General features: G+C 50.2%; 2 protein-coding genes across 2 annotated transcripts in view; one reads left to right on the top strand and one right to left on the bottom strand.

Annotated features, from left to right (window-relative positions):
• The window catches only part of arhgef25a (Rho guanine nucleotide exchange factor (GEF) 25a), a 39654-nt gene that overhangs the window by 10510 nt on the left and 2912 nt on the right, over nt 1-26232 (top strand). The window contains exons 3-12 of the mRNA XM_067239293.1: nt 17399-17718; nt 18359-18469; nt 21572-21696; nt 21936-22002; nt 22366-22469; nt 22675-22744; nt 24758-24847; nt 25265-25357; nt 25896-25946; nt 26139-26216. Coding sequence (XP_067095394.1) covers nt 17399-17718; nt 18359-18469; nt 21572-21696; nt 21936-22002; nt 22366-22469; nt 22675-22744; nt 24758-24847; nt 25265-25357; nt 25896-25946; nt 26139-26216 — 1109 coding nt within the window. The remainder of the gene's footprint in view (nt 1-17398; nt 17719-18358; nt 18470-21571; nt 21697-21935; nt 22003-22365; nt 22470-22674; nt 22745-24757; nt 24848-25264; nt 25358-25895; nt 25947-26138; nt 26217-26232) is intronic.
• stat6 (signal transducer and activator of transcription 6, interleukin-4 induced) overlaps nt 16889-26232 on the bottom strand; it is a 113989-nt gene continuing 104645 nt past the window's right edge. Inside the window, exon 23 of the mRNA XM_067239295.1 lies at nt 16889-16898. The gene's annotated coding sequence lies outside the window, so the exon portion shown is untranslated. The remainder of the gene's footprint in view (nt 16899-26232) is intronic.

A 26232-nucleotide genomic window follows, 5' to 3' on the forward strand; every position in this document is an offset into this window, starting at 1 on the left:
TAGTACTGGTTGAAAACCATGCCGAGCCTGGCTCCCGTCTGCTACATCCAGTCAGAGCAACAGATGTGTTGCCCTGCTCGACAGACAGACACACGCAGACACACACGCAGGCACACGCAGACACACACGCAGACACACGCAGACACACACGCAGACACACACGCAGACACACACGCAGACACACACGCAGGCACACGCAGACACACACGCAGGCACACACGCAGGCACACGCAGACACACACGCAGGCACACGCAGACACACACGCAGACACACACGCAGACACACACGCAGGCACACACGCAGGCACACACGCAGGCACACGCACGCGCTCTCGAACTAAGCATGGCGACGTGGTCCTACGTGTTGGCGTGCACAAAAGAGAGGGGGACAGGAAATCACACTATGACCCTGAATATTGAATGGAAATGATTGTGTGTGTGTGTGTGAAGGTAATGGGGATATCGTGGGCTTTCCTTCTACCTGTGTTGTTGACATATGTGTAGCACGTGGATGAATGGAACACCAAGGGACTCTGTGTTCCATCTCTTTCCATCTCTTTCCATCTTCCCCTTTTCTTTTTCGATCAATCACTCTCTCATGCAGCCTGTCTCCCCCCCTCTCTCCTTCTCTTTCCCCACTCTTTCTCTCCCTCTCTCGCTCAGTAATGAAGTACAGCAGGAGGGGCAGCAGTAGTCCATTAGACTGCTGATGCAGAGTCATAACAGCAGGGCACTGATATGTAATAACAACACAGCCCACAGCGCACCAAATCCGAAAGACTCGGATTGTTTACAATGTGGACAAGGCTCACAAGCGCATGCTTGTAGCATTGCGCGTATACATGAGCATGGCTCATGTACACGTCCACACATCCACACACACACACACACACCCAGAGGGTGGATTTCTCAGGCTGGGAGGCAAAGTAAAAACAACAGGGGGGTGGGGGTGGAGGGGGGGGTGGAGCACAGGTTTACATGACCAGACCCAGAGCCCCCAACACTGCCCCCCCCCCCCCACACACACACACACACACTCACATTCCTCAGGCAGAACCATGCAGTACATATAACTCAAGAGGAGGGGGGGGGGGGGGGGGAGGGGGGGGGGAGGGGGGGGGGAGGGGGGGGAGAAGGGGGGGTCTCCGTTTGTCAGGCTTCCTTATGATTGCCAAACATTCTCAGAGGGCAGCCTGAATAGCTCAGATTCCTCCAGTTTTAATCTCCATCTCTCTCCCTCCCTCCCCCGTCGTACATATGGAAGTTCTCCTGTTCCATAAGAGGGGGCGCCCTGCAGGGCCCTATCATCTTAACGCCGGGGGGGGGGGGGGGGGGGGGTTATTGGAAAAGTCCATAATGTCTGGCCTCTGGAGTTTTGTTGTTGAAATTCAACATGAAAACAGTAGTTTGCACTTGGAACACGTCACATTTCAATGGCAACAGGCACTGGAAAGACAAACTAGACTTGACATCTACAATCAGAACGAAGTCAGGGATTTCTGTACGTAGCTTTTGCCTGGGATGTTTGTGTCTCAAATGTAATACGATCGGATGGTTTACATTTGGCAGTAATAGCAAATGAGTTCCTTGATCTCATCTTACGCTTGCTGCCATGGGAGGTTTAGGGAGATTTTTGGAGAGGATGGTTTTAAGGAAAGCTTAGAGAGAAAAGAAAATACCCAGAAAAACATATTAATGTAAGGCCATATTTACATTTAGTCATTTAGCAGACGCTCTTATCCTGAGCGACTTACAGTAAGTACAGGGACATTCCCCCGAGGCAAGTAGGGTGAAGTGCCTTGCCCAAAGACACAACGCAATTTGACACTGCCGGGAATCGAACTGGCAACCTTCTGATTACTAGCCCGATTCCCTAACCGCTCAGCCACCTGACTCCCTACTCACCTGACGCCATATTCAAGAAGATGCCCTTCATAAGTAGATTCTATGTAGTTGGTACGGGCTTAGTCACACTTGGGATATTTGTGAATCACTGCGGCTATCATTGCTACTGACAGTGGTCGTTCACAGATTCCTAGCCTTTCCTATATATAAGGGGGGTGGGGGGGCTGCAATAGAGTGTCATGGTCATTATGATCCTTGACTCACTAGCAGCATTGACACTGATGGTGTCTGTGTCCCAGTATACATACTACCATTGTATGCCAGAAAATGATTGAGTATGTCGCAGATAACTAGTAGTATGTCCACTACAGTAGGCCGAAACTACAGGAAGTCCATCTACATCCTGTAGCATTTTGCAGTATGCGAGTCAGCCTTCTATTCTGGCTATTCTGACACTCCACAATCCTTTGTGCAGCGGAATAGGCGTCAACAGTAGAGACAACTGAACAATTGTGGACCATTACAAACTTGTCTGTGCCAGCTCAAGGTGCAATTATATTAATAAGTAATGTGTCCCAAACAGCTAGAATTGTAATAATATTTCATGCGGTTTGAGTGTAGACACTATCTGTTAGCAACTTCCTAGTTCCTATTATATGTAGTTCACATGGAAGCGTTATTGAAATAAGGTATCATGGTTATTGTAGTTCTAAGAATGTAGTTCTAGGAACCTAAAGACATGGGGTCTGGATTCTTCTGGAAATCATCACCAGGCAAACTCGTTTTAACCCTTTAAAACTCATTTTAAAAGAATGAGTTGAGGCAGATGAAGCCTCTTCCTCCATTCCTGTCTTTCACTCTTTTGCTAACCCCACTCTCTCCCTTCCCTCTCCTTTCTCTCTCTCCATCTCTTCCCCTTCACCACCATCGAATGAGCTTTGACCAAGATTTCATGGAGTTAAACAGGCCTTCATGTCAACTCATCCGTTGCTTGACTGGGCCAGGCTCCTTCTCTGTTGTCATGTTTGTAGGAGACACAACTTCCCCCATGAGGGCCTGAACACGGGCCAGGCAGCCCAGGCAGCAGCCCAGGCAGCAGCCCAGGCAGCAGCTCAGGCACCGCGCCCTGACACCTGGGTCACTCTGCGCTTTTACAGAACCAATGGCCGACGCGTTCTGTCAATTCTTACAGGTTTTTTCAGATTTTGAGCACTGGCCCCGCCCCCTGCGCCCCATTGGACAGACAGAGTGAAACCCTGGGGCGGTCATGTGAAGAGACCCAGACAATGGCTCGGTCTGACCGTCATGTTGGTCTGACATGACTTCCATCAGGAGAGGGGGAGAGGGGGGAGAGGGGAGAGGGGGAGAGGGGGAGAGGGGGAGAGGGGGAGAGGGGGAGAAGGGGAGAGGGGGAGAGGGGGAGAGGGGGAGAAGGGGAGAGGGGGAGAGGGGGAGAGGGGGAGACTTTGCCACTTGCTGCACCAAGCATCCCCTATGTAGCCCCTGTATCTGGGCTTCACTCCACACTCAGTCCAAAGTCCCCAAATCGAAAACATCCCTTGATCTCTCAGTATCTCAGTCTGATTCAGCCACTGGATGGAACACATTACTAAAGTCCCTGAAACTGGAAACATTTATCAACATATCTGCCTTCAAATATTAAATCCAGGACAATGGCTAATACTAATGTTCCACAGACACACGCCATTGCAAAAAAAACAACTAAATTCGACCGTCCGCATGTTTGTTTTGATGTTGCTCCTTGATGTTATATGTTACACTGGGGCTTTAATGCGGGTCTGTCTTGTTTTCATCCTGTTGTGTTCTTAGAATCCTTGTTTTTCTGTGTTTCATCTTTTCCCATCGAGTTACTTTTACCACCTGGTTAAATAAAAGAAAGAAAGAAATACTGGCTCGGGGGAGGATAGCTGGGGGGAGGATAGCTGGGGGGAGGAGAGCCGGGGGGAGGAGAGACGGGGGGAGGAGAGCCGGGGGGAGGAGAGACGGGGGGGAGGAGAGACGGGGGGAGGAGAGCCGGGGGGAGGAGACCTGGGGGGAGGAGAGCCGGGGGGAGGAGAGCTGGGGGGAAGAGAGCCGGGGGGAGGAGAGCTGGGGCAGGAGTTGGTTGAGGAGAGCTGTGACTGTGGTAACTGCCACAGTCACAGCTGTGGCAGTTCATAGGTCATGAAAAGCAACGACCATTTCAGGCTCCGTGTCCGTCTCAGACATCATCAACGATGTCAGATCTATGTTCAATGCTGTATGACTGAAATCAATTTGATTCCATTGCAGAGCTTGAAAAAAGGCGTGGAATATGTACACTCGTGCATGTTTTTTGCCAGTCGGGGAGTGTGTCTCCTGTTTGTCGCAGGACTACATCACTGGGAGGCATTTGGAATCTACGCGGAAATAGATGCGTGCTAACGACCGCCATAAACACGAGCTTGGCGCTGTGAGGGAGGACTGGCTGGGTGAAGAGTTGAATGACAAACTCTGCATTCACTCAGTGAGGTGACTGCCACCAGAGACCCCCAACACAGGAACCCACGCACACGGATATGAAAATCAACAACCATTTCAGGCTCTGTCTCTAGGCTAGACATCACCAAGTTAGATGGCTAACACGACTCTGCGTGGGTGAAGGGAGTGACTACGAGAGAGGGAGAGAGACAGGACGGGATATAATGGCATGAAATGGAGCTGCTATTTGACTGTCATTATCTCTGCTGTGGTGGGCTCCAGTAGGCTCTCTCTCTCTCTCTCTCTCTCTCTCTCTCCCCTCCCTCTCCTTCCCCCCCCCCTCGGCTAACCCCTGTTCCCCTTGAGATATCGAAGGCCAGTTCCCTGGGTTGTAACCCTCTTATGGGACGTTGGCGTGTCTGGCTCGGTTGCTGTGTAAGGCTGCTAGCATCTCCTAAGCGTGGCGCTCCACAGATGTGATAGAAAACGCCGGAGGAAGCTGCTTTGTGACGTCAGTCGCTGGGGTCGCTTTATGAGAACGAGAGCCTACAGCTGCTCCACTACTTCCGCTTTAGGACCGGGAGAAAGGGAGCGAGGGAGGGAGCGAAAGAGCGAGCGAGTGTGGGAGGGAGAAAGACTCACAGTGGGGTCACAGTTACAACCTGCGATGGCTTCTCCCATTGGTAGAGAAAAGAGAAGAAAGAGGGATTTTTGCTTCCTTTCCATCTCTACTTTTCTCCTTCCTGTCCCTCTTCCTCTCCCTTCCAATGGTGTGGATAAGCGCGGGGCATGCAGAAGTGTACGTGTGTATGTGTGCATCAAAGTCCTGTTCCCTTCTGTGTGTGTGTGTGTGTGGGGGCTGCGCTTACTGCGCCTAGTCAGTTGGCACGGGTGGTCCCTGCAGCATTGCCAAGAGACATGAGCAAGAAGGGGGGGGGGACAGAGAGGGAAGAGGCAGAGCGAGGGGGAAGGCGGGAAGGCAGAGAGAGGGGGAGGCAGAGAGAGGGGGAGGTGGAGAGAGGGGGAGGCAGAGAGAGGGGAGGCGGAGAGAAGGGAGGCAGAGAGAGGGGGAGCCAGAGAGAGGGGGAGGCAGAGAGAGGGGAGGCAGAGAGAGGGGGAGCCAGAGAGAGGGGGATGCAGAGAGAGGAGGAGGCAGAGAGAGGGGGAGCCAGAGAGAGGGGGAGGTAGAGAGACGGGGAGGTAGAGAGAGTGGACCATAAAGACTCTGTGGCCCGTGGAACAATGACTGGAGCAATGCTAATCACCTCACACTCCACGGCCCCTCAATCTGCTCTGAAGAACGCCACACACTGTCAGCAGTGTCTCTCTCTGTCTCTCTCTCTCTCTCTCTCTCTCTCTCTCTCTCTCTCTCTCTCTCTCTCTCTCTCTCTCTCTCTCTCTCTCTCTCTCACACACACTGACTGCACTGTCAGAAATCTCTCTCTCTCTCTCTCTCTCTCTTTCTCTCTCTCTCTCTCTCTGTGTCTCTCTCTGTGTCTCTCTCTGCCCTCCTCCATCGCCCTCCTTATCGTCTCTCCCGCTCATCTCATTTCTCTTGTCCCTGACGACAGGCTTCCCAGGAGTTTGACTGCACCCTCTTTAATTCTACAACTACACACTCATGGAAGCACCCCCCCCCCCCCCCGTGGTCTTGGTGTGGGAACATTTTGTCGGACGATTTACGTTTTGAATTTTTTCTTTGTCATCAGCTTATAAGGCATCTTTTCCTCTGGACATTCTGTGAAAGAAAACGTACCAAAAAACTGTAAAAATAGCAAAAAATGTTCGTTATGCACGGCTCTACTTCAGAATAGAATGTGTTCGGCGTTGGTGAAGAGAGATATTTTTAAACTCTTCAACTCCGCTCCCTACCCCCAAACTCATTTTCCTCTTTCCCTCCCTTTCTCCTCTCTGCAACAAATCTCCCTCATATGTTTCCTCACTAAATCTCACCCTCTTGAGCGAGCACGCACACACACACACACACACACACACACACACACACACACACACACACACACACACACACACACACTGCAAGACAGACACACAAAGATACAGACAGAGCACCAACCCTCCCAGCATGCTGAATAAACCGGTATGAATTTTGGGCCGAATGTTCTAAGGCCTATGATTTGCCTGTGAGGAATGTGAACACCAAGTGAAGCATTAAGATCATTCCTGGGGCATTCTCTCTCTCTCTCCCTCCTCCCTCCTCTCCTCTCTCTCTCTCTTCCACTTTCTCTCTACTTTTCAGTCTGTCAAGCTTGAGCACACAGCTAGTAGACCTAGCGTTACAGAAACAGCTCATCTATTTGACATATTTCCCTCTTTTTCTTTTTCACTGCACACTATTTCCCCTTTGGCTCGACATCGTGTGCTTGTGTGCTCGTTCGCCCGCCCCACTCGTCCTCAGGGCTGTGTTTGTAAACGCGTGGAGGAGAGAGGACGATGGAACACGTTGCTGAAAGCAGGAGCGCATTCCATACCTTGTTTAGAAAGGAAGGAATCTTCCCAAAGGAGGATTGGAAGCGACCGAGTGCTGACTCCAACTTTCGCCTCGTCGGTCTCTTTTTAAAGTATGACTCGTACGACACTATGTCTTAGTGCGGCACATCCGGGCCAGCAGGCCACATACCAAGACTAGCCAGTCGGCCTGTCACAATGTCAGTGTTTTCTATTTCAATTCGTCATCTCCTAGAAGTTCACTTTGTGGTTAAGTGCTGCAATAAAAAAATCCACTGTATGGTTAACGTTTTTTTGTTGTCTTAGTATCTGATTACGTTCTTTTTATCTAGCAAGATGTTAAGCGGATGCTTGCTCGCAAACAGGTACACATGCTTAACAGGACTCACAAGCTTAACAGCGGCAGTGAATGGAGTTTGACAGCACAAATAAAGCGCTCTGTCCCTCCAAAGACTCGCCGGGGAGCTGAAAAGCTCAGAGACTTTCCATAACAGAGCGACGAGGACCACTTCGTTTTCCTGTCAGTCAGGTGGTGCTGATTAGACATTGTATTGGACTGTTCATTGAAACAGATATTAGCATTCTCAGGTTATCCCAGTGGTCTTCAACCCTGGTCCTCAGGTCACTAATTATATATCAATACATGTATTTATAAGCAGTTTTGGTGACCTGTGACCTTAACAGTCTGAGGCACGGGCTGTGCTGCTCGCTGTGTAACAATAGTATTCCCTACTCATAACAGAAGCCATGTCCTCCTCAATGGTAATAGCTGTTAGACAGTCCCTTGCTGAATCTGATATGGGAGACGTTTGTTGAGCTATGGTTTAGAACTTCTAGTGCACCAACCGCACTGTCACATCTTGGACGTGCCTTTGATCTGATGTACTGCAACGAAAATGTGTCTTTAGAACAGCCATGCTTAATTCATTATGAATAACACCTGTTGGCGCAACGCTGTGTGCCTGTGTGTGTGCGCGCGAGGTTGATTTCCTGTCGTTTCGACGGATTATCTTTTGCACGCCCGTCCCTCGCTCTCCTCCTAGGTTCAGTTGCTATGGCAATAGGAGTTAGGAGCGATAGATAGTCAAGGTGAAGAATGTGACACGCTTGGAGACCAAGCACCCAGAGGAGCCCCCACACACACACGAGCAAACACACTTCACACAAGCGCTCAGCACTTTCACCACCCCACGTCACGCACATAATTACCTTCGATGACAAGAAATAAGAAGAATCATATGTTGGTGCCGCCACGTTCACACACAGTTTAAACGCAGCCAGATGAAAAGAACTGGATGTCCAAAGATTGGAATACCAGAGCCTTGAACCAGGCACCAGAGATGATGAAAAAAAAAATGGAAATAACAGAGAGATGTATATCTAATAAAGAAACTGGTCCTCCAGAAATATGATGAGTTTGTTTGATCTGTGTTGTCTTGCTGGGTACTATGGAAACAGTGGCACAGCCCCAAATGTACTCACCGGAGCATCAGACAGCTAAATGAAACACACCTCTGAAGTACTCAGAGTATTCCAACTATGTGTCTGTCTAGCTTCTACCGAGAAAAGATTTTATAAAGAGATATGTGTCTTCAGTGAAAAAAAACGATTATAGCCTTGATTCTTTAGCAGACAAAAGACAGCGTGCCTTGTCACCTTGAAAATATTCTGACTCTATTCAGATATATTCGGACCGATTGGGAAATATTCAGACTATTCTGGATTGATGATGGCCGAGTAGAGGGATACAGTTTCACCTTTCGTATCGTCAGAGATTGGTCAGACCTCGAGGAGGGACTGGTGTGTCTAGAGAAAGGAGAACCAGGCCCTCTGGTTGGATCTTGGAGACACACAGCAGAGTAGACGAGAGCTGCAGTATTCGCCTAAAGCCCGGCGGCACACAAATAGACATCAGGCCCACACACACACAGCTGCCATCTGAAATCACAATCGCTTTTAATTTGCTCTGCTTCTCAAGCACTTGAGGCTTAATGGCTGCCTTGTTTAGCCTCCAACAGCAGCGGTGTGTGTTCTGCATGCTATGGGGCCTGCTGCTCAAAGTCGAGGGCCTCGACTGTTCGTGACTATGATTATTAGACACACGCACACAAATCTCGGTGAATAAGTTGTGAGGAAAAAGGCTCCAGCCTGAACTGTAGCGGGCTATTACCTGCAGTGAGTGAGTCTGCCAACCCTCCAATGCCATCTGGGCACAAGCCCTGCTCATCTCCCTGCAGACGGGCAGGGTAGCGCTGCTGGCATAAACAGCATGCCTTTTGCACGCGCACGCGCCCGTATCCTTTCCAGAAACAACACACATCCCGTCATGCGCCACGCAAAACGCGTGAACCACGCGCTTTGTCTGCAAGCATCCACAGACCCCATATGGGCCGAGCTGTACGTGGGACTACAGTTTGTCTTTCTTCAACGGCTCTGATTTATCTCTCTGTCAACACTGTGGCTGGACTTGTCCTCTCACGGCTCAGTGCTAATCAATAGCTTTGGCTCCAGGAAAAGCATTTTGGGAAATGAAGTTTAAGGCTGCTGATGAATGTGTCGGCCACAGCGGGTTCCAGTGATCATGAGTCCCACAGCAGGAGAGGGAGACACACACACACACACACACACACCAGTCGTAAAAAGGGAGGATGGATCGAGGAAGGAGGTGCCCGGAGTCCGCCCCCACCGCTGTCGATCCAGCAGCGCCGGTCGTTCATTTCTCGGCGTGAGTCGAGCCTGAAGCGGTGACACCGTGTCACCGTGATCTCACCACCCCACAGCCTCCGCGCCAGAGAGACTGGCCCAGGCTGGGTCTCTCCCCCCCCCCCCCCCCAGCTTTCACGCCAGTGAGGAAATGAAGGTAGATATCTCCAGGATGCCAGCAACGGGAGACCGGGCTGGGAGCCAGCCCTGCTGCTGTCTAAACGGAACGTCGTTTGTGGCCTGGCCTCAGAACCCTAGTCTGGATACCGTGTGGTCATGTGGCCAGACAATCACAACTATTGAGAAGTAGCCTCCAAATGCATAGAACCCCTCTGCTCCACCACGCGCTTGTCTGAGGCAGAGAGTGAAATAGCCATCGTTTTCCGGAGGAAATCAGACGCACTCTTTCGAGCACGCACACAGACACAAAGTTTGCGTCGCTCGACGTCACAGCCTGGTATCAGAACATCCCAAAAACCGTCAGAGAGAGGGAGGACAGAACAAAAAGCGAGTGTCGAGAGGAAGGGACAAAGAGAGAGACAGAGAACGAAGGAGAGGTGGGGGGGGGGCGGGGGGCGGGGGGGGAGAGGGGAGAGGTCGAGGAGAGAGGTACAGAGAGAGAGAGAGAGAGAGAAAGTACCTCCTTAGTACTGAGTGTGCGAGTGGCTCACAGTTCTGCCAGCAGACATCAATGGGTTCAGAGTGGAGTCCCCTGTTCACATGGGCTCTGTGACTAACATCGTTTTGATGTGGTGTGACTGCTGAGGACCGTAGTGGTGGATCACTCTTTGTCCCCTGGATGCTTAACGGGCCGTGGAGGACGTCTGTCCATGAGGGAAGTCTCCCTCTGCGCGCTGCTCTCCTGCTGGGAGAGCTCTGTGCTCCCTGCTGCCTCGCTCTCCTTCCTGTGGAGCAGAGCCACAGAGAGGCATTCGAGTGCGTGTGTGAGACGAAAGCAACATCCCAGGCTGAGTGTGTTTGTGAGTGTGTGTGTGTGTGTGTGTGAGAAAGATTGTGAGAGCGGGTCAATAAGTGCCCTGAGCCGACTGGGAACAGGAAATCACTGCTCACCTCCCCACAGCCTCTCTCCAGCCCACTTGACTAACAGACTCACTCACTCACACACACACACATACACACACACACAAACACACACAGAAGAGATGTGTGCTACTGTGTTGCGTACTGTAACAATGTATTCCGGCTGTAGGCTGGACAGCATGCTTACTGCCAGACTAGGTTCCGGCCTGAGAACCAGATGTGTGTGTGTGTGTGTGTGGGGGGGGGGGGGGGGGGGGGGGTGAACCTTGGATCAGACCTCCCCCACCCCGCCTCCTTCCCCCTTTCTCTTTCTTCTCATCCTCTCAGTTCAGAAACACAATGTTTCAATTTCACCCCCTATCCCCTGATCCCTAAGACCCCCCCCTGGACATGCTCTGACCTTTATTTACAGCTCACATGAATCATCAGCCCTCCACTCCTCCTCCTCTCTTATCCCTCTCGCTTTTCTCCAACCAGTCAGTGAGACAACCCTGAAGCCAGCTCCATCCATGTTCTAAGAGAGCATCAAGCAGTCTGAAGAGAACTGGATATCGTGTTGTTGTTTTTGGTGTGCCGGTATTGAAGTTTGGTTTACATCTAGTATGGCAGACCAGAGGAGGCTGGAGAGAGCTTCTAGATCGTGGGGATGTGTGTGTGTGTGTGTGTAAGAGCTGTTCTCAGCACCTTTAGCCTGGGGAGATAGGTAAGGGGTCTCTCAGGGCAGTAAGCCTAGACATACCGCAGTGCAGGGGGGTCAGTGGAGGAAGAGGAGAGGGGGATGAGAGAGAGAGGGGCAGAGTAGGAGAGCTGGACTGCTGAGTCGACAGAGAAGGGTGCAGTGCGGAGAAAGGAAGGACGAGCGGGCGAGGGAGGCAGGAAGCAAGGGGAACAACAGCCAGCCCTCATTAAGGGAAGTAAGCACAGAGAAGTGAAGCACTTTGGGGGCCTGGATTGTAAACACAGGACCACCAAAACAAGCAATCAGGGGCCGCCGTTGCTGGTCGTAAACCTGAACAGGCCTCTTGTGTTCACCCACAGACAGGTTGTCTGAGGACAGCAGCCCTGAAAGTGCTTCCTAATGGGCCAGAACGCTGAAATTACAGTAAAAGTGTGCGGTTAAAAGGGGCGTAATAGATCGACGGCACTCAATGCCATTGGCCGACTCTCCGGTACTTAGTCGTTTTCCACGTCTCTCGGGTGACTGAGTGGGTTCTTCCTGTTTGTCTCTCCGTCTCCCTTTAGTCTGTGGAATAGCACAGCCCTGCATTGCCCCCTCCCCTCCCCCCAGCCCTGCCTTCACCCACCGGCCCTCCACCCCAAGTCCTGCCTTCACCCCCCGGCTCTCCACCCCAAGTCCTGCCTTCACCCCCCGGCCCTCCACCCCAAGTCCTGCCTTCACCCCCCGGCTCTCCACCCCAAGTCCTGCCTTCACCCCCCGGCTCTCCACCCCAAGTCCTGCCTTCACCCCCCGGCTCTCCACCCCAAGTCCTGCCTTCACCCCCCGGCTCTCCACCCCAAGTCCTGCCTTCACCCACCGGCCCTCCACCCCAAGTCCTGCCTTCACCCACCGGCCCTCCACCCCAAGTCCTGCCTTCACCCCCCGGCCCTCCACCCCAAGTCCTGCCTTCACCCCCCGGCTCTCCATCCCAAGTCCTGCCTTCACCCCCCGGCTCTCCACCCCAAGTCCTGCCTTCACCCCAGCCCTGCTACCTGATGGGAGACGTGTCTGTTTCCTCTGACTCGGTGAAATATAATATTAGGCCTCATGACGATGAGCACAGGAGACAAGGAGGGAGGGGGAAGAGACAGAGAGAGAGACATAGCGACAGAGAGAGAGATAGAGAGAGAGAGACATAGAGACAGAGACAGAGACAGAGAGAGAGAGAGAGAGAGAGATTGAGATTGAGAGAGAGAGAGAGAGAGAGAGAGAGAGAGAGAGACAGAGACAGAGACAGAGACAGAGACAGAGACAGAGAAAGAGAAAGAGAAAGAGAAAGAGAAAGAGAAAGAGAAAGAGAAAGAGAAAGAGAAAGAGAAAGAGAAAGAGAAAGAGAAAGAGAGAGAGAGAAAGTTATAGACAGAAAGAGTGGGTGATAGAGGGGGGGGGGGGAGTGCTGGGCGATGACAAAGACAAATGCAGGCTCTAATGAATGTGTGTTGCTGCCCAAGCTGTGCCCGCGAGGGCCGGGAGCTGCGAGGTGTTGACAATGATTGACAAGGCTGAGAGCCACTCAGAGCCTCTCAAGCTCAGCTGGACGGAAGGCCCGGTGTGGAGGTCTGCCCAGGCACCATGGCGACCAGGCTGTGTGTGTCAGAATTCAGACAGACAGACATACGAGAGGTGGTGATCATACTGGCACCAAGGGTGCAGCAGTGCCAATCTGCCACCCTGGCCAGCATCCCTGGGAATGCAGTGTTTATATGTGTATAGTGAGCGAGATCAAAAGAGTGTGTGTGTGTGTGTGTTGGAGCCCGACGATGCCTAAAGAGCCTGTGGTCCCGTGAGATGAGCTGAGAGCCGGGCAGAGCGGGGCTGTGGAGTCCTGTGCTCCATTACCACCTACGCTTTCAGGCTGGTCTGTTGGCTCAGCAGCAGTCACTTATACACCGATCAATGCAGGAGGGGGGGTGGGGGGGGGGAATTGGACCAAACATCTTCAGCTCTTCCACCCAGCCCTCCTGCCGGCAAGTACTGCAGCCCGGTAGGAGAGAGACAGCAGCCCTGCAGCCTTATGGCTGGCTCTTCACCCCAGGTCACATGGGGGCGTGGTTATCTGCCCCGTGGCTGGAGAGGGTACCGTACTCTCGGACCGAATGGTGTTACTGAGCAGGAACGAGCACAAACGTCTGGGAGGGCAGCCATGTTTGTTTCCAGTGGCGGAAGATGGATTGTTCATGAGGAGTGTTTGACCTGAAGCCACCCCCGCCCCCTCCCCCCCACCCCATTATGGTTTTACCTGATGGGGGTCACCAGTTGATGGAAAGCCCATTAGCCTTGGTTCTGCTGCACACCCAAGCATTGGATTACATGAGGTAGACTTGTTTGGTCTATACCTTAATTACAGTTATTAGACAGTCAACCAGATTGACAGACAAGGGGAGCAAGTATTGTGTGTCTGGTGAAAGCCCGATATTAACGGATCACAACGTGCAGCTCAGAATAATGTGCCGTCTTTCCTGATACGCGCGGCGGCGAAAACAATCGGTCGGCTCGCATTAACGGAATGACCCCGCCGTAAATCTTTTCCCAGAAACATCGAACGACACCACGGCTGTGGGGTTCACCAAGAGCGGACAGGATGAGGGGCTTCTTGTCCCGAAACTGAACACGTTCCAGAGCGGGCAGGTTTTTATTTGGGCAGTTCAGTTGCTTGTTGGTATTCTTCGTGTTTCTTTGTGTTAACGATTGAACTCAGGATCAATAAAGTGACTTGAACTATATTGAACTAAACAGAATCTGCCGTTTGCCATGGTTATGGTTTAGAACTGACTTGCATGTGTGTGTGTGTGTGACGAGCGGCGAGGAAACGGAGGTGGTTGCCATGGCGACAGATTCAGGCGAAAAAGAGTGCCTGGGTAAAAAAAAAAAAAAAGCCAGTGATTATAGTTCTTCACAGACTAATCGCTAGACTCATGGTACAATTATGACACTCAATTTCACTAAATCCGGTATGTACCATTGGGTATCTTCTGTCCCAGTTGTGAGACAGCCTTGGGCTTGGAGTGGGTGCCAGATATGTCTCCTTTTATCCCCCAACATGGGCTTGGTTTCTGCTGCAGTCGACCATCTTCCGTGCTCATGGTGCTGTGCACAGACGGTTCTGTGGGATGTTATTGGCTATCTGTGCCCCTTGACCCCTGGCCTGAAACAGAGCACAGACCTCTGGGAATTGCAGGCCAACTTTGTCTTAACAAAATTCCATCTTGATGAGTTTCAGGCTCTAATGTAGTCCAGAGAGTCAGTGATGTGCCCGAGGCTCTTACACAGACGGAATGGCATGATATTCTTGATACTCTGATACTCTATATCATATCGTAACATGAACCTAAGTTTCAGGGTCTATTGTATCCTCTCTTTCAGTCTCCTGACCTCGCTGGTTTATTCAAAAACATCTTTCCCTTTTGCTTTGCTTCTTCCTTTCTCTCCATTCATCCCCCCATCCCTGCCAGGCACAGATCCCCTTACACTCTCCTGTGTTTCATGTCCATGTGGGAGAACAGAGGGGGTGGGAATATTCCACCCCAGACTCACATACGCCTACAGTACACACACACTCACCCCCCCCCCCCCCACACACACACACACACACACGTACACACATACTCTTATTAAGTCTGGGAGAGGACCTGTTTTCTCATGGAATGGAAGGGAAGAGAAGGGGAAAAGCGTGCAGTTTGCAAACACTAAAGGTCGGATTATTCAAATGACACTCTGGTCCTCTTTGAGCTTCTAGGCCACAGTATCTGTCAAATTGACTTTTTACCATGAATGCCGTGGTAATTCTCCAAAGACACTTTCTCAAAGAAATGTGGTTTTACAAGGGAGAGAGAAAGGAAAATGTTTTTAGGACTTGTTCTTAGAGAATGGAACGCTGGCCGTCTTTGTATTTTGGTGGGAAATGAATTGACCGTGAACATGGTGTGAAAAGGCCCAGTCGCTTTACTCACAAACACTGAGAAGAGATTGGGGATTTACATTAGGCTGGAGGCTTTGATGTGGAATTGCTTCCAATCTGGGCCACAACGTGGAGCTTTCCGAAGCTAAGCAGGCCTGCTCCACAGTAGTGGATAATATCTCTCTCTCTCTCTTTGGGTCTGGCGCTTTCTGTATCTCACTGACTCCCTCAGATTCAGTGTTCCACTTGGAGTAGGCCAAAAAGATGTCACCCTCATGAACCATTGTTACTGGGTGCTTACACAGACTCCTCCAGGGACTCCTGCCTGTCCCTAGCCTCCCCACCAAGCTGAGCAATATGGTCACTCTGTCACCTTTGTCCCACATCCAGTGGGGGGGACTTGTGGAAGGCCTGCAGAAGCCAGGCAGTTCAAGGCGTTTCAGCAACAACAACAACAACCACCCCCCCTGGACAGGAGTGAAGGTGGCGGAGTGTGTTGCTCCATTTTCTGAGGGTGGGGGGGGTCACAGGTCAACGTGAGGGCAGGAAGTGTCGTCGAGGTGACTGGTGTCTGTGCAACAATAGATAAAAGCCTCAGCAGGATTAGAAATAGGAAGGACGGGAAAACCAAAACAAGCGACCCTCAAACAAAGACCGCCCCCCCCCCACCCCCCCCCAACGCACACTGCAAAGGATTAAAGTGGACTTCCTGTCCTATCTTTCTCAACCCAGCCATGTTTCGCTTCCCATGTCCTTGTGACATCACCGCAGAGGGGAACCTAGTCAGGGATTGGCCGATGGGGGTATTTTTAGATGTATGGAGGTCTCGTGGCTCCAAAAGTAAATGAGTGTAACTCCCCTCCAGTTTCGCCTCAAAAACCCAGCAGGTCATTGATTAGTACCCACTGGAAAAGGTGACTGGAGGGGGGGGGGGGGCGTTTTCAGAAACAGGTTCGGTTGGACCAGTCTGAACCTTGGGAAGGCTCAACTCTCTCTGTGGAAATGCTGACCAGCTGCAAAGCTGTGTTGGAGGATAGGTCGTATTTTTACTCGACCGTATTTATTTGGATTTCTCTCCGCCTCTCCTCCTCTGTTGACTCGTCTGCTCAACATCCCTGACAAGACGGGTCCCGACGCTGGCCTGCTGGTCGGACCACCTCTATTTGGCGGGGTTCTCCCAGAAGCAGATTAGCCTTAGTCTGGGATTAAGACCACAGAATGTTTGTTGTAATCCAGTGTAGCCTTCTCACTCAATTCTAATCGCCCTAATAGATCCGCAGCATGGGAGAGGAATTGGTGAAGGTTACTAAAATGTACAAATAATATTTATTTACAATAGCCACAATTCGGGCATATGACTGCCTAGGGTGCAGAGAGGCCTGGTTAGCTTATTATGTAGCTATACGGTTATTTGATACATGAAACACATTAACATCACCACCACTGAACACATTATAACAGGTTTATTACAGAGACTTTTCAATTGTATCCGGACAGAGAAATAAACAAAATATACCCGGGGTTTTCTATTGTTGTTGTGTGGTACCACAACGTTGGCGCGCTTGTTGGAGCTCTGTAGAGAGAATGTCTTTACTCACTGTTCCTTAGCAACCCAGAAAGCCGTTAGCTAGCAGTCTCGTCCACCCTCAGCGGGAAGTTAGCAACAGTCCACCTGCAGCTACGCCGCTAGCTCCTGCAGCCACGCCGCTATCTCCACCTCAGCAAAACCCAGCGTTACCCAGTGAAACCACTCTCGACCACAGTTCACTCCCCCACTTCAGCAGAGCCACACCACGATACAAAATCCCCCGTTTTCTAACTGCATTCCAATAGGAAAAAAAATAAACTCGCCCCCAACTCTCAGCGTCTCTCTTTCTCCTCTTGATATCGATCTGTCTTCTCTTGTTCTTCTCATTTACGCCCCCTCCCCACAAACAATATCTTACCGACTCTGATTGGCTAGTCACAAAATTGACACATGACCGCACCCAATACAAACGCAAAGAAAGTTATTAAACACCAGGGACAACTGAACCAGCCCACGTTTTTATTTTACATAAAAACAATAGAACAATATATTTAACACTTTAGCAGGGTGCTACACCAGCACTAAACCTAATCTAGTCTATTGTCCAGTCTGGCTCTGAGCAATTGGGAAATGTCTTTTTCCTGCCTTTTTTATGATTGCAGTTTCAGGGGAAGACTACCAGTGTGTCCACCTTCCTTGGTCCGTTCAGTCACCTTTTCCCTCTGTGTCTCCCCCCCAGACTCGTACTCAGCAGCGGGCAGCGAGGGCAGCATCTCAACCTCCGTGGCGTCCCTGCCCCCCCAGGCCTCCAGTAGCTCCGCCCCCAGCTCCCCGGCCTCCCGCCGCTCCGTCAGCACCCTGAAGAAGTGGCTGACCAATCCTGTGCGCAAGCTGAGCGCCGGCGCCGCCAGCGTGGGCGGGGCCAAGGGGGAGCGGCACGTCCGCAGGCTGGAGGGCAAGCCCCCTCCGCTGCCCCCGTGCAGCCGCAGCCTGGACCAGTGCAGCCCCTCCGGCCCTGACGAGCACCTCACTGTCCTTCCCGTCACCCGCAAACAACTGGTGAGCACCGGGTCCAGTCACAATCTCGCGCTACAGGGGACTAGGACATGCTACAGCACACAACAGGCTACAGATATATACATTGTGCAACATCTGTAAACTCGCTGTTCTGAACCCGACACAGCACACAACTGTTGTGTGACTCAAAACGGCTGCATATAGATAGGAATCTTCTAGAATATGCTAGAAAGTTCTACCCTGTGCTATGGCCTATATGTAAATACCTAAAGGTAAAATGTGTGTATTATTTGTGTACGAACACTTTGGCAGTTGTTTGACCCCAAACATCTTCAGTACCTTTGTTACAGACAGACCACATTCCTTGTAAAACATTTTGAGGATGTCAAATATGTTGACATCTACAAGCAAATACTAGCCTGCTGCTTCAAACCTGGCATGGTATATATACGTGGTACACCGCATTGCTAAGTAGACATCCAAAACAACTTAGGGTTGCAATGTTGAAGCGTGGTGTACCAGGCTTGATGATGACGGTAATCATGTAACAATTCCAACTGTGCTAGCTCACTCCTGGGCATCTAACCGGCGGTCTTGCCTCATGGGCATAAAACGCTGACGTGGCGCTAATGTTTACTCAGCGTCGCGTTGATGTGGTGCTTCTGCTATTTTCCTGCCGTAGGAGTGGAGGGGTGGCCTGGCCAGTCCTGAGGACCTGTCTCCTGGCATGCTGCAGTCTCCCAGCTACCTAGCAGACTCTTTACAGGGCTGCACACTGCTGACTCATCCACAGGTGAGGCCCTCGCGTGGCTGCACACACGCACACTCCCCAATCTGATGATGGATTAGAATTTCGGTCATGATTCATAGATCACACAAAGGAAAGATTTACCTCAAGGGACCAATGCCAGATTTTCTGTCAGGTGTTGCTTAACATAAACCCTTATTTAAAGCAATACCATCTATAGTACAAACAGGGAACCATGATATAGTGTTCTGAATGTGAACCAGCGGTCAAGGAATAGTAAGAAGATGGATGGAGATGGCAGCAGCAAATGATAAAATGATAGTTTGTGCTCCATTTGTGCTGGTTTGTGCTGTTATAATTTTTGTGCTGCTGTCCTTCTTCAGATATTAAAGAATATTTTATAGGTCATTCTGAGATCACTTAGCCCCCCAACATGCTCCAAATTCACCCAAAACATGTTGTCTTGTTTGTTTGCATGTCCTTCGTTTGTGCCACAAAACATTTAATTTGTGCCTCTTTGGTTTTTTAAATATTAGACATATTAGACCCCCCAACATGCTCCTAATTCCCCCAGAATAGTCTAGAACAGACAAGACAGTGAACCATGAGGATGCTTTTCTTGTTAGTTTCTTCATCAAACTTTCATTAAATGTTATCTTGTGGCAAAATTTGATCTCCAAACCAAGGTAATTTTTTTTTAAATCCAAAACTGCTAAAAATACTTCAGGGTGCGGGACAGCTTGATTTAATTCACACATGACTTGAAACCAATAGAACAGTCCTTCAAGATACACATAGCACACTTTGAACTAGAAGTGTTGAATTTATGTGTTTGGCCCATATCATTGGACTGGATATGTTCTGGGCCAGGAGAGATAAGGTACTGGAGGGAAGTAAATTGGTGCTCCAAAAAGCAAAACAGACTGTCTTGGCACTACAGCTAGCCTCACGAGGTCTCCACTCTGGCTCTGCCTCCACCCTGGCTCTGCCTCCACTCTGGCTCTGCCTCCACCCTGGCTCTGCCTCCACCCTGGTTCTGCCTCCACCCTGGCACTGCCATTAACCTGGTTCTGCCTCAACTCCACCCAGTACTTCAGTCTTTAATGTCAGAAATAATATTAAGTAATAAAAAGGGTTATGAGAGAAAAGTGAGAGAGACAAAGAGAGAAACGGAGACAGAGAGAGATGAAGATATCTGGGTCACTCGTCTCAGGGTCGTGCTAACCACAGCGCTGCTTCTTTCACTGCCCTGTACTAACCAATCCCTGGAGCTCAGATGTCTGGAGTGTGGTAGGGTACATTCCTGTAGTTTACCACTGTTTCTCTCCTGAAACCTCTCTTCCTCCTGGCCTTACAGTGTGACATGGCCTCCTTGAGAAGGCTAGTTTTGATCAAGTGTTTATTGTTTATCATACGATGGAAAATACTGGGAAGGGTGGCGTATTGGAAGCAGTGAGACTTTTCTGCAGGGCCAGGCTACAGTTCACTGTTATTTAGCCCTCAGACAGTTTCCTTCCTCTCCCAGAAACCTGTTTGTACACCACCAAGGTCCAAGATCAAGAAAAGAATCGTAAAAAAAACAAAAACTAAATTGAGGAAAAAAACGAAAGAAAAAGGAAGAGTTAGGAACAGACTCCCCCTTCCCCCAACCCCCCTACCACCCCTGCTCCCACCCCCCCTAACACCCCCCACCCCCAAACAAAAGCACATTTTCCAGCAGGAAAAACAACAGACGTGATCTCAGGTTTTATTAAAACTCGTGCAGATTTTCGACTTTGGCTTCTGGGTAGAAAAACAAAACAAGCGACTAAAAGGGAGCAGGAGAGGAGAGCTGGGAAAGAGGGGAAGGTGAGGGAGGGAGGGGGGGAGGGAGAAGAGGGATCTTTCCTGTGGACTTCACCAGAGCACATCTGGAAGTGATCAGGCAGTCAGTGGAGACTTGTCAGCCAGGCTGGAGCTCCCCATTCTGGGGCCGAGGATGCCGGGGTATCCTGGGCCCACACTGACCCCCCCCCACCCCCCCCCACCCCCCACCCAACAATATACTATACAAAAACAGCACACACACACCATGGACATAACAATTAAATAAATAAGGAAACGTGTCATGGGTGGACACGTTTGGAAATTGTATGAAGACAGAACAAAACGAGCTTTACGACTGCAGACAGAAGTTCCCTGGGGGTGGATACATGGTGAGCCAACTGTAGATGAACCAGTCAAACCAGGCCTCAAGGCAAGTGCCCTCCATCCATGTCAGAGGAGTCAGGGGATTAGGATAGTGTTTGACTTTGTCTAGGGTGGGGAGAATGCTCTGGATCTGTTGCCCACACACAGACACACACACACACACACACACACACACACATACATACAGGTGCAGAGAGAAGGACACTCCCATAGGTTTACTCAGTAAAAACGGAATGAAAAGGTCAAAAGGAAACTCATGAACCTGAACTAGAATAAAGAGGTGAGACTTTCATGAGAAAACAAAGATTAAGATGAATTGATGGGTTGGTCAACAGTCTTATCTCAACAACAAAATATGTCATGCATATATGTGGTCATGCGGTTCAGGAACTTAATGAACTGCCCAAGTTTGTGCAAGCAAACTCACCACAAGTTGAGCTACTTTTGAAAACATGATCCTTATTGCGTAACTATGATGTCGATTCTGTGTTATTTTGCCGATTGCGGACTTGAGGCATGTTCCTGTATTCTGTTTTAAGTTGTGAGCGGGACAATTCAGTCATGCTGTTTTAATTAACCATGCGAAAAGAAATGTTGTGTGTGTCGTACGACAACGACAGGTGTCTAGTCCGTGGCTTTGGCTCTCTCCCTCTACCTGCTTTCTCTCTCTCTCTCTCTCTCTTTCTCCTTCGCTTCCTCTCTGCATCCGCCTGTTAATGTATTGTCCCTGTCCACATCCCCACGTCCGCCCCCGGGGACAATCCGATCCCCTTATCGTTCTGTCACCGTCGCCTGGAAGACTCGCGTCACCTTGGCAACCTGAATTATGACTGCCTCTATCCCTCTCTTTCCTCTCCCCCGCCCGCCCGCCTCCGGCCGCACTGAGGGGAGGCACACGCGTCCTAACCCCCCCCCCCCCCCCCCGTTTCCTTGTCGCCCGCCTCTCTGTTTCACCAGGACACTCAACCCACCAACGCCTTGCTCGAGGACGACGGCTCCGTCCAGATGGACGACGCCTCCAGCCAATCATCGGCCGTGGCCGACACCGAGGAGGAGAGGAGGAGTGCCTTAGAAAAAAGCATGTAGGTGGCTCATCTGGACAATAAATTCTCTGTGCCGAATACTATTTTTTAGCTCCATAGCAACCACGAGTCACAATAAGCTCACTGAACAACAGCAGCAGCTGCCACAGTATAATAGCACCATTTATTTGCAGTGACCTATCAATGAACGCTATTTGTCCCCGCAGTGGGAACGGGAGTCAATTGCATTGAGATGAGGGTATTGTGAATACAAGTCAGGCTGTTCTTCGTCTGTGCAGGTACGTGCTGACGGAGTTGATCGAGACAGAGAAGCTGTATGTGGGAGACCTGGCTCTCATCGTGGAGGTACAGTACCCACGGTCTCACACCTGTGTACAGGATAAACACAAGCGCATGTGGGGGCCCACACACACACACACACACACACACGTTCACAATCCCTCCCCCTGCGTGCTTTGGTTGGACTCTTCTCTTGTTTTGGTTCGTAATACCTGAAAGATGTTTTATGAATACGAGGTGAAATCGAATCCTCTTCAAAAAGTAGTCCATCATTTCAGTCGGACTTTCATTTCATTCCTGCTGTGAAAAAAGTCAATGGAAGGCCGGGGGTTGTTAACAGCGATGTCGACTGAGCTCTGTCGCGTATTATTCTGCAGTGACAGACAGTCTGCAGGTAAGAATGAGCATGTCTTTCTGCTCTCACCACAGGGCTACATGGGCACCATGAGCTCCAGAGGAATACCCGAGGACATGAAGGGAAAAGACAAGATTGTGTTTGGGAACATTCACCAGATCTTCGACTGGCACAAAGAGTGAGTGTTGGCTAGTTCGAGGCGATGGCTGTCTGGTACAGACGTAGGGAGGTGTGTGTGTCGCACGCGTGGCTCGTCTGCGATGTGTGACAGTGCGTCGAGCGGCAGGGTGCGTCGGAAGAGTGTGTCATGTCCATACTCACTGGTGAGTAGGCCCCTAACTGTGCCTATGCATTCGTGTGCGTTTGTCTTCCTTTCTGTCTAGCTATTTTATGGCCGAGCTGGAGAAGTGTGTGTCTGAACCAGAGAGACTGGCCCAGCTCTTCATCAAACACGTGAGTCTGGTCTGACGTGTACACACACACACACACACACACACACAACCTTGTCAGCCAGAGGCGTCAACTCTCGCTTGGCGGCCGCGTTTGGTGAGGGGAGTTAACTGTACTAAGAAAAAAAAGAAGACGGAAGCCTCTGGTGTTTATCCACCACCGTGGTATCTCTCCTTATCTCTCTCCCTCTCGATCCCTCCCCTTCAGCCCGCTCCCCCCTTTCCCCTTCCCTGTTATTGATACGCCTCAGGCGGAGCTTGGCAGCACTGTTTTCACAGCCACTCGGACCAGCCCTGCTCCCCACTGGGACGCTCCGTACAGGAAACCCAAACAGAGACAACACCGGCCCCGACAAAGACCGCAGGAATAAGACCAGCAATAATAAACAGCTGGCTAAGCCGTTTGATATGGGAGGCTATTTTCTGATTGTTCCAACAAAATAAAGAAGAAAAAATAAAGAAACTGAAGGGAAGGGAAGGCCTGCCTGGCATACGGAGGAGAGCCGGCGGAGCGAGGGGAAGGAAGACTCGGTGCACAGTTTGCTTCTGGAAGCGGAGCAGGCAGTGGATGGGAATAAAACCCATACCTCAGCTTCATTCGATTTGAGCTCATTGGTTCAGCGGTGGCACATGCGGTGGCACATGCTGTCGAAGCTGTAATGTGACCAATTTTGGTCCGGATGAAACTGATTCGGTTCAAATCTTGGCGCGTCTCTTCCTGTCCTCCTCCCCCCTCTCTCTCTTTGGGCTCTTTAAACAGTTCGGTAAGACGGAGCCCTCTGGGTAATGGACTCAAAAGGCCTGAGGGGGAATAAAGAGACTTGTAACTAAATCTAAGCATGGTGTCAAACTGTGAAAACAAGCAGAGTGAGGCCCATATCAGCCGTAATCAGAAGCAGAGATGAGGTGAGGCTGAGCCAGTCTCAACACACGTGCACTCTTACAGTACTGTACATCCACCCCAAAACCTCCCACTGAAAACTTCAAACACTTCTGCAGTAGAATTAAGCCCAGCAGGCACTGCATTGTGACGTCGCGAGCAGGTTACCGGTATATTACATCTAAATCCATAGCTTTATTACATACAGTACGTACATATTGTCTGCGTCTAATCTCTTACATAACCCGACATTACGCAACATCTGCACCCAAGAATGATTTTAGAGTTGATTCAAAACCGTTTTACAGGATCACAAACTTCATAAAAGACCTCAAAATGCAATAGTCATACGAGGTCAGAAAAGACATTATGAGGACATCTGCACAGCCGACATGTGCCCTCTTGGTAGGGAAGGGGCATCCTTTCAACCACGGGCCAAACATCTTTACCTTCATAGAAACCTTAGGTTTTTAGGCATATCATACTGTATGTATGCATGTAAATAATATAAGCTACACAATGTTTTGGGGTACAAGATGATAGTTTATACAGTAGTAATTCTAGAATGGCATAATGGCATCAGGATAGAGCACAAATGATCTGAAACGACCTTTCCAGGGACTACCTGTGTGTGCTTTATGCTTTATTTACAAGTTGTCTAAGCCCCAGTCCAGGCCGAGGGCAGGTGGTGGTTACAGAGGCACAGGAACGGGCAGTGTGGAGGATGCAGCTGAGAGCTGCAGCTCTGGAAGCTGCAGGCTGTACGCTACACACTGCAGTAGTGGGGCTCCGCTTACATTGAGGATCACCTGGCTAAATTATACATGGTGTGCTGTTCGTTCACACGTAACTCCCGGCGCTGCGCTCTGCCACCAATTAGTCTCCCAAAACATAGCCTCGTTAAACAGAACCGGCTTCGAAACCACCGGCTTTGACAAATACTTGTCTCGCTAATACTTTTCATCGGAAATGACATAAATAAGGGATGCAATGCGACGCAGAGTTCTTTGGCGTGTTGGTTTCGATCCAATGTCAGTCATTTCTCTCAATATTGTACGTAGTGGGTGAAAAGAGATACACGCTCAGATTGAGCGTGAGGATGGTGTGTTGACGCGTGTTTGGCGTTGTGTTTTGCAGGAGAGGCGTCTTCACATGTATGTGGTGTACTGTCAGAACAAGCCGAAGTCAGAACACATCGTCTCAGAGTACATTGAGACCTACTTTGAGGTGAGCAACATTACACACACACACATGGCCCCACTAAGATGGCAATAGTTCGAACAAACTGTAGGTATTACACAAGCACACACAATGTAATAACATTGCAAGGATAAGGAATGAATGGTTACATAACGATGCCAACTGGATAGAAAAATGTTGAGCAGATATAATATTGACTTATTTCGCTGCATACATGTTACAGTGAGTCTTGTTTCCGGAGAATCAGCTGTAGAGTTGTGGTGTATCATGACAGGGCACATGGGGGTATGAATAACATTGAGTGAGAAGAATCTTTTATTTACGTGTCACCAAACCCTACATTTATGTTTTTTTATGTGGCGACTATAAACACATCATGCTCCCTTATATCATGTTGCATGAAATCCCGAACGCAACATGTTTCTTCTTCACGTCTTCTGTCAGGAGCTTCGGCTGCAGCTGGGCCACAGGCTGCAGCTCAACGACCTGCTCATCAAGCCTGTCCAGAGGATCATGAAGTACCAGCTGCTGCTCAAGGTGAACCACAGGCCACCGGCCGCCACACACACACGCACACACACCACGCACACACGCCCCGTGCACACACACACACCCCATGCCCACTTGACACCCACCACGCACATACACACGCTACGCCACGCACACACATACACACACCGCACGCACACACATCTCAGCCCCATGCCTGCCTTCTGTCACATGGAATGACCAGCCCCCGGGCTAGGACAGACTGTGAACAGACCCACACATCCACACACACGCACACACAGGTTGCCTCAAGGGTCAATAGCACTTCACACAACAAAGTAACACCTCCTCAGTCTAATTCAATGTGGAAACGCACATAAAATAGATTTGAACGTGTCGGCTTAAAAAATGTTTGTTAAATTCTATGGATCGTGCCAGCCTTCAGCCGGTGCACCTCCCCGGTGCAGATCAAGGACTGAAATAACCCCATTAAACCATCTCCCAGATGTCCTCGCCTCCCCATTACTAGTAAACGTCCATTGTTGTTAACCGTGATGTCGTAATGGTGCTGTGTTCATGTCAACAGGACTTCCTGAAGTATTACACCAAGGCTGGGATGGACACAGAGGAGCTGGAGGTGGGGGTTCTCATTCCACACATGCTAAATTCACTACTGGCTACGTTCTCTTTGAAACCATTGAAAAAGAGTGTGTAGTGATACTGTTTCAGTCTTGTGTACGCCTTTGCCGTAGGTAAGGAAGTGAAGTCAATTTGCAGTTGGTGCCGTAACACTAACCCTCTGTCGTTGTCCATCTCTCTTCTGTCATAGAAAGCCGTCGAGGTCATGTGCTTTGTGCCCAAACGCTGCAATGACATGATGAACGTGGGTCGACTACAAGGCTTTGAGGTACCAGCCAATGGAC

Source organism: Osmerus mordax, chromosome 7 (genome assembly GCF_038355195.1).
Source record: "Osmerus mordax isolate fOsmMor3 chromosome 7, fOsmMor3.pri, whole genome shotgun sequence".
NCBI classification, from domain to species: Eukaryota; Metazoa; Chordata; class Actinopteri; order Osmeriformes; family Osmeridae; genus Osmerus; species Osmerus mordax.